The sequence below is a fragment of the Oryzias melastigma genome, linkage group LG18 (assembly GCF_002922805.2).
Source record: "Oryzias melastigma strain HK-1 linkage group LG18, ASM292280v2, whole genome shotgun sequence".
Taxonomy (NCBI): Eukaryota; Metazoa; Chordata; class Actinopteri; order Beloniformes; family Adrianichthyidae; genus Oryzias; species Oryzias melastigma.
Window position 1 is genome coordinate 13,861,347 of NC_050529.1, and position 8,088 is coordinate 13,869,434.

Here is an 8,088-nt window from a genome sequence, read left to right on the forward strand (position 1 = left end):
GGCATTGTATGGTATGGTATAATATAAAATGGTGTGGTAGGGTATGGTAGGGTATGGTATGGTATGGTATAATATAAAATGGTGTGGTAGGGTATGGTATAATATAAAATGGTATGGTATGGTATGGTATGGTATGGTATGGTATGGTATAAAATGGTATGGTATGGTATGGTATGGTATGGTATGGTATGGTATGGTATGGCATTGCATGGCATGGCATGGCATGGCATGGCATGGCATGGAATGGCATGGCATGGCATGGAATGGCATGGTATGGGTGGCAGGGTCAGAATTTGGAGTCAACAACATGAAAACATGGATCCATCTTGTGCTTTTCACTATTCTTATTAATAACTTGACTTGTCAATTATTATATGCTAAGTTCCGTCTATATGCAGATGATACTGTCATCTAAACCAGAGGTCCACAACCCCCAGGTCATGGACTGTTACCAGTCCATGGGTCATTTTGGTGCTAGGCCATAGACAAAAAAACATGTACAAACAATATGTTAGCTTGTTTCCCATTTAGCTTATTCTTTAATTCTGAAAGTTTTTATTTTGGAAAAAGATATTTTATCTCAGTGAACTTCCTGGTAGAATAAAGATTAATTGAATCATATAAAATTATACAAAAGTACTCCAAAGATAAATATGACGCAACTGGATGGACAGTAATCAGATTCAAACATGTTACTGAGAAACCATTTGAATTTTTAATAGCTTACAATGAGACATCGTTTTTATTGCACAAATTCCACTGATAGCAAATTACTCTGTCAAAGAACAGCAAGTGGCTCGCAGAAAGTACATGTGAGGGAAATACATCCAAAGAAATGCATTTTTCGTAAGAAAGCAGCTGCTCTGTTATCATTGGCAGAACAGCTCAAAGAAAACAAAAACAGGGTCACATGTTTAATTCTGGCACAAACACTAAACAGTGTGATTTAAAGCACTTTGAGACAACTGCTACATCACATCGCTGCCCAGTCATCTAGACAAGAAGGTTGTTCCTGTACAGTGCAAAATATGTTACAGTGTGTAAATATCCATAAAAACATCAGTTTTTAGTCAACTGACGAAATGAAGCACAGTTGTTACAAATGCATTGAAAGTGGGCTATCTAGTACATTCAGCTGAAAAATGCACACTTTGTAGGAGTTCAGTGGTGAGAAATATCTGCTTATTGTCAACAAAATCCATGAAAAGTTTTACGGAAATATTAATTTTGTTAAACCTGCAACAATAACATTCTTTGGAACACTCCAGAACAAGTCACTTGTTTCTTCAAGGATGTCTTTCATTTGGTGTGTAAACTTTTGGGTGTGTGTGGAACTGGAATAAACATGATCCAGAGTGAAATGCTGTCAAGTATATTTTCCTAAAATAAAAGAAAATACACGATTATTAGCAATCTAGCAATTAGTTTGATCCTGTGTCCCCCTCTAATACCTGACATGTGACCGGCAACACCTAACTCATGTTCTTTGACGTGACATAACTCTTCAACCGTTTTTTACCTGATGAATGTCAACCAGCCGATTCGGACATAGAGAGAACTGGCTTTCCTCTAGAACAGAATCGATTGATTGGGTGAAGAATTCATTGTTGTAAAGTGTAGCATTTCAGCGCAATTCGTTGGAATTTCGTTCATTGCGTGAACAGCTGAAGAGTTGCAGTTGCCAAAAAATGTCAAGTCTAGAGCTAAACCTCTGGTGGTAAAGGGCCAAAGTCAAATCAGTTACAGCCATCATCCAAGTTGCTTTTTTTTAAAAGGTTTGAGCATCACTCCTATTGGTCGAATCCGAGAATTACTCTGAATTTGTTTGGTCATTGCACAACACATTCTCACTCCCAACTCGTCATGTATGGACATATGGTTAGGGCACCCTACACGTCACTTTCTGACATACTGGCTGTGGCCATTAAATCAGGCGTCCTCAACCTCCGAGCTGCGAACTAATGCTGGTCCAAGGGCCGCTTGGTACCGTTCCATAGACAGGGAAAATGCATACGCTGATCAGGGGACCCCAATCCTCGGGACGTGGACCAAACAGGTTCCCTAACCCTAACCTGATACTTGTACCCTAATGTAGTACCGGTTCCATGTCCATTATCCCATCCGGTACCACGTCCGGAGAGTTGGGGACACGTGATTCAATTGGAACAGCGAGGAAGTAAAAACAACGATAACTTGGGGACACCCAGACCACAGCAAAGCTAGCTCATGAATGATGACAGGAAGAGACAAATCCATAGAAAGTGACTCAGGATTCTCAAAGGTCTTTGATTACAATCGATGTTGGAAAATACCATTTGAATGGTTTATTTTACTATGAGATGAACTTTTTTTAGACTAAATTGTGAATGCATTTACCATTAATACTTGTTTGTTCACATATTTAATTTACACTTGATTATCTCACAAGAAATACAAGGAATCTGTACTGTTCAGTACCAGGTAGTGAGTGGAAGATGTCCTGGATCAATTGTATTGTTCCAAATGAACCAATAATTGACTATGAATCATTCCGTCAATCACAAACAAAAATGTTTCAATAAAGTGAATCAAACTGTTGTTTAATCAAATCGTTACATCTCTAAGTGGTTTGTTTGGTCAGGTTTAGACATTTCTTTGTCAGGTTTTGCAAAGTTTGGTGAATTTAGGTCAGGGGTGTCAAACTCATTTTGGTTCAGGGTCTGATCTCAAGTGGGTCAAACCAGTGACACAATAGCAAAATAATCTATGGTCAACTTGTTATCTGTAGCTTTTAGTTTAGTTTTTTCTCAGTTGGAAAGAATGCCTCAAACAACCTAGTAGCCTAATCACTTATTATTACGTTGTTTATTATGTTTATTTCTTTTTATGCCGGTTTTGCGTTTCTTTGGTTCCCCTAGTGGCGGAATTGCGCATTGCGGTCCTTTCTCTAAAGAACCACAACTCGCCATAGGAATGGTCTAGAAACTTGTTTTGTTTTCAACATCCTTATAATTTTTTCTCTTATGTTTAACACCCTGGTTTAGGTCATTGCTGTTTGCTCACATGTGGGAGTTGCTGCAGCAGAGTTTGAAATTTAGACAACACACTGTTAGTTGGATTATGTTAGATTTGTTGGTGAGGTTTAGTTCTCTTTTTCTTTAGGATATGTATCTATTTCTCTGTTTGATAAGAATGTCTGATCAGGTTTAGAGGTTGACAACGAGAATGCCTCCATGTTGAAAGTGTCCATTTTCTAAGCAGTGTTTCTTGAAATTTGATCAATTTGCACATTTCTGCCTTCTTATGGAATTTGTTGACAAAAAGATACCAAATGTCACCGGACTGCTCCTGTAAACTGCTATTAGCTCCTCAAACTACAGAAGCTCTGAAAACAAATGTCAACAAAGTGCTTCAACTTCCAGACACTTCCGAGTCGTCTAACACGGTCAGTAGAGACCGTGGCTAGAACGTGCAGCATTTGAATCTCCGCCCCTTCCGAGGGAATCGACAGTTGCCGGACGGCCACCAGCTGGAGGGATTTAGACTGAGAGCTCCTTTTTACACGTCACTTGTGGAGTTGATGAAGTCTTGCTCCAACTGTGCGGTCCATCGAGATCAATCCCAAATCCTAACGAATAGATTTGTTTTCCTCCGTTTCTTTGATGAATCCCGGACGCCTTATTTATGATTCTATCACTCCGTCACCTGTTCTCCTCTTTGGCTTGTTTCCATCCGTCCACCCCCTCATTGCTGTCTCTTTATTCTTCTCCGCCCACAGCTTTTCTTATTTCCTTTCCGTCCTCCACCCACAATCTGTCCATCTGTTCTCCCCTGAACAATACCTGGTCACGTCTCCTCCAGACCTGCAATCTGGTTCGTATCAGTCCGTGTGGGTATTAGCTGACCCTCTGGAGGCAGTAGTCGTTCTCTGTGTCTAGAGAACTGGTGTGGCCCGACGAAGGGTAGAGGTCGCGGCGGAGCAGCCGGTTTACCGCAGTCACCAGGACCCGTTTGTACTGCTGGCGCAGGAGGGAGTAGGCAAAGGGGTCGGACGCAGCCTTGCTGTAGGTGAGGCACTTGCTGATGATTCCCCAGTGGCGGTTCACGTCCACGAACGGGAGGAGCTCGGCCAACCTGAGGAGGCATGATGGGATATGAAACAGTCGCAACGCTACGGTGGCCCTAAAGGGCAAATCAACAAATCACTCCATGCAAGAAACATGTAAAAGATCATGACGACATTTAAATCAAGACACAATTTTAAAATGATGGACAAACGTCAACATCCGTCGATGTCTCATTGTACCTTTTCTGGTTTCTTTTTCTGTTTCATTTTTTCAACTTTTTGATTTTATGGAAATTACTTTTGTTTTCCAAATTTCTTCTGTTTTGCATTTTTAGTTTTTACGAAAAGGTAAAAGGTACACGGGACATCACTGATTGACTGATGATGTTTGTCCGTAATTTCAACCAAAAGTTATTTGGTATAAAGCGATACTGGATAATTATAAAACAAAAAATAAAAGAAACAAAATTTATTAATTTGTAGACATCAAATTTGAAAAAAACGTCAAAAATCAAACGTCGTCATCTAATCAGCAATGCCCCATAGTACCTTATATCACCTTTTCTGGTTTCTTACACTAAAAAAAGTAAAACGTTGGATCAATTAACAAAAATTCTGTAATTTGTTATCTTTAAAATATTAGTTTTTAACAAATCAAAAATTTGAGTTAATGGTTAACCCAACTTGAAATTTTAATTTGATCAAATTTTAAATTGCAGAGCTTTTAACTGATCTAATGGTTGGATTGTGCTTCATCTTTTTTAAGATTTCACTTTGATTTCCTAAGAGTTTCATTTTTATTTCATTTCATTTCTTCGGAATTGAGTTTTGTCTTCTTGAATGTTGTTTTAATTTCTAAAATGTAATGTTTTTTTTTAATTGTCATTCTGATCTTTGATTTGTTTTTGCGTTGTGTGATTTGTACTTCAGGGCCACCGTAGAATAGCCGACAGTTTCTTCATCTGCTCTTATAAGATGAGTCGGTTATTTATTCATATATCTGTATTCTTTTCAGTTCAGATTTGAATATTTAAATTATTTCTCCCTTTTGTTGTTATTATATGAACATGTTTTAAGCAAATTACTGACCCTGACTCAACAGTTTCAGGCACACGTCAACCGCTATGGTGTTCTGATATTAAAGGGAACTAAAATACAGAAACATTTGGCATAAATTTAACAATTTTTGCTTCTTTTTAATTTAACTGTCTTATCCGCGGTTTGTATGCACTTAAAATCTTTGACCTTGGCTTGGATTCTTTTGAATGCATCGGCTCGTGAAATAGGAAAGAAAATTGTTTTTTGTGAGCCTCACTTACAGTAAACAATAAAAATACAATAAAAGTTATTAAAATCGAAATAGATATATTTGCACTAATACATATGAAGAAAATACACTGTAAAAATTAAAATGTTGAATCAATTAACACAAGTTTTCATTGTTGCATTTAAAATGATTAGCGTTAATGGTTTACTCAATTTAAATATTTAATTTGATTAAAAAAAATTATATTATTAGATGCGAAAAATTACAGAAATGTTGTTAGTAGATCCAATGTTTAACTTTTTACAGTATTGCTTAATAAAACGCTGTTAAGGAAGTGAGAGGAAGTTAACTTATATAAACCCGCTTCTCTTATCCTTTACTTATTTTTTTACATCATTTTGACATTTTTAATAAATATAAAAAACACCTAAAAAGAAATATTAATTATGCTTCATTTTTTAATTTTTATTTTTGGATGAATTTCATGTCTGTTTCTTGCATTACTTCAAAATAAAAACCTAAAACGGATAAATAGGACAGCAGGGAGATTCCAGAGGGTCACACTATGTTCTTTTAAATACCCCCCCCCTGGTCCCCCTTGTGGACACACAACTAACTACAACCTGATGGATGATCATCCCTCCAACATCTGGATGAAAATAGGTTTGTGGGTCACTAAAAACTCTGTTGACTAAAAAGTTAAAATTGTCCAAATTAAAGACAAATAAAGTTCTCAGCTCTGTGTTTTTTAGAGTTTTCACATATTTTTGAGTAACCTCCCGCCTAACTTACCTTGTAATGACATAAGGAGCAAAACAGAGGATGAAGGAGCCGATGAAGATGCTGATCTTCTTGGTGGCTCTCTGCTTTCTCCTCTTCTGCTCTGCTAAACACCTTTGCTTCACACTATAAGATAAAGCAGATTTCCATTACGCACGAGACAACAATCTCATGGAGGCGCGCGAGGCAGACGGTCCCTACCTTGGATGGATGTCCACCAGCAGGAACAGGGTCTGCATGGTGATGATGTCGATCCTCTTGCAGTGGAACCTGGCCACTTTCAGCACTTTTAGGTACGTGAAGCAGAGGATGAGTAGGGACAGCACGAAGCTGGTGGCGTGGAACACCACGGTGAAGACCGTGAACTTGATCCGCCCGCTGCCCTGCTCGCTCGACTGCAGGGTGCACGACGCGTACACGTGGCTGTAGTCCACCCAGGAGTAGAGCAGCGCCGTCAGGGAGAAGGTGAAGGAGTGCAGCCAGGAGTAGCACACCATGATCAGCGCGTCCTTGTAGCGCATCTTGGTGGAGTAGCTGAGCGGGAAGACCACGGCTATCCAGCGGTCAATGCTGAGGGCGGCCATGCTCAGCATGGTGTTGGCGGTCAGGAAAGTCTCCAGGAAGCTGACGGTGTGGCACACGCAGTCCCCGAAGGGCTGCTGGTTCCGGACGATCCCCAGCAAAGTGGCTGGCATGTTTAGAACAGTGATGAGGATGTTGCAGAAGGACAGGTTCATGGTGAACACCCCGGGCACCTGCCGGCGGATCTCGCTGCTGTGGACAAAACATAGCAGCACCAACAAGTTGGACAACAAGGAGACGACGGCGACCACGAAAATCAGCAAAGCGACGACGCTCTCCGCAAAGTCCATGTCTCACGCCGGGACTTTGGGGTCGCACGCGCCTCTGTGTACTGACAAACACCTCCGATCAACCATGGTCACAGCGGATCCCAGCATCAGCGCGATCCCCGTGCGTCCTGGCGCAGCGGCGCGCGCCGGTCCCTTCCGCGAGCGCTGTCCAGCGTGCTGAAACCAGGAGCCGCCGGGAGCATCTTTTCCTGCTGGAACGCGCTAATTATTTCCCCGTTAACATCCGTCGAGCGCACTTGGGAAGTGAGGGAAGAGGCGCGCGCGCGCGGCAAGGCGCGAGCTGCCAGCGCGCGCGGGCTGGCGGACCACTCAGGAGGCAGATGTAGATCTGATGGAGGACCAGAGCTGAACACAGATAGTACCAACGGAAGTCAATGACCTATTTAACACACGCACAGCTGGAGATGGAGCTAATTTTCTGTATAACATATCTTCATCAATAAACATTAATAAATAAAACAATTGTTCCAAATAAAAGTTTGAAAACATTTTGTGCTATTCCAGGATTCCCCCCAAAAACTAGAGCAATAGATGAGAGCAAATGACACACTACGCACGCGCACACATAGATCCTTTTTCTGCACTAAATTATTCACATTGTCGTGTAAATTAATTAAATCAATGAAAATATGGAACAAAAATCTGCATTTAAATGTAAACGAAAGAGTTTCTTCTAACAAATCTGATCTTTCAAGAAGAAAAACAAATACTTTTTTACCATTTCAATTGAATTATTATAATTATTTCTTAATAAATAATATCATTTTTTTAATACTTCTGAGTACATTCATCTTTAGTCATAATAATAATAATAATAATAATACGTTTCATTTATATGTCGCCTTTCTGGCCACTTAAGGTAAAACAAATCAAATTATAAAACACAGTTACAAGATTAAAACAGTAGTTGAAATCATAAAATTAAGTAACTGATGTATTATAATTAACAATTCATTTAAATAGAATTGATGCTTTTTGAATTACTATGAATAAATAACAACAAATGATCGTATTTGTGTGTATTACCCAATACGTCAGGTCAAAATGTACACAACTTTTCTTATTTATAATATAAAAGACAGTTCCGTTTAGAGTCAATTTTACTCATATATTCATATTTTTAT

The 8,088-nt window shown here is 39.5% G+C and overlaps 1 protein-coding gene across 1 annotated transcript; it reads right to left on the reverse strand.

Annotated features, from left to right (window-relative positions):
• Positions 1-692: 692 nt before the first annotated feature.
• LOC112156472 (G-protein coupled receptor 26) lies at positions 693-7,472 on the reverse strand. The gene is made up of 3 exons (XM_024288773.2): positions 6,294-7,472; positions 6,105-6,218; positions 693-4,113 (listed from the first exon to the last, which is right to left on the reverse strand). Exons 1-3 carry the CDS (start codon positions 6,962-6,964, stop codon positions 3,876-3,878), a joined length of 1,023 nt encoding a protein of 340 aa, XP_024144541.1. The 5' UTR covers positions 6,965-7,472; the 3' UTR covers positions 693-3,875.
• Between the last annotated feature and the right edge of the window lie 616 nt (positions 7,473-8,088).

Coding starts and splice junctions, on each gene's coding strand:
- LOC112156472 (XM_024288773.2), bottom strand. CDS start 6,964: ATGGACTTTGCGGAGAGCGTCGTCGCTTTGCTGATTTTCGTGGTCGCC. Junction 6,219..6,293: donor CTGGTGGACATCCATCCAAG/GTAGGGACCGTC, acceptor TTTATCTTATAG/TGTGAAGCAAAGGTGTTTAG. Junction 4,114..6,104: donor GCTCCTTATGTCATTACAAG/GTAAGTTAGGCG, acceptor ATGCCTCCTCAG/GTTGGCCGAGCTCCTCCCGT.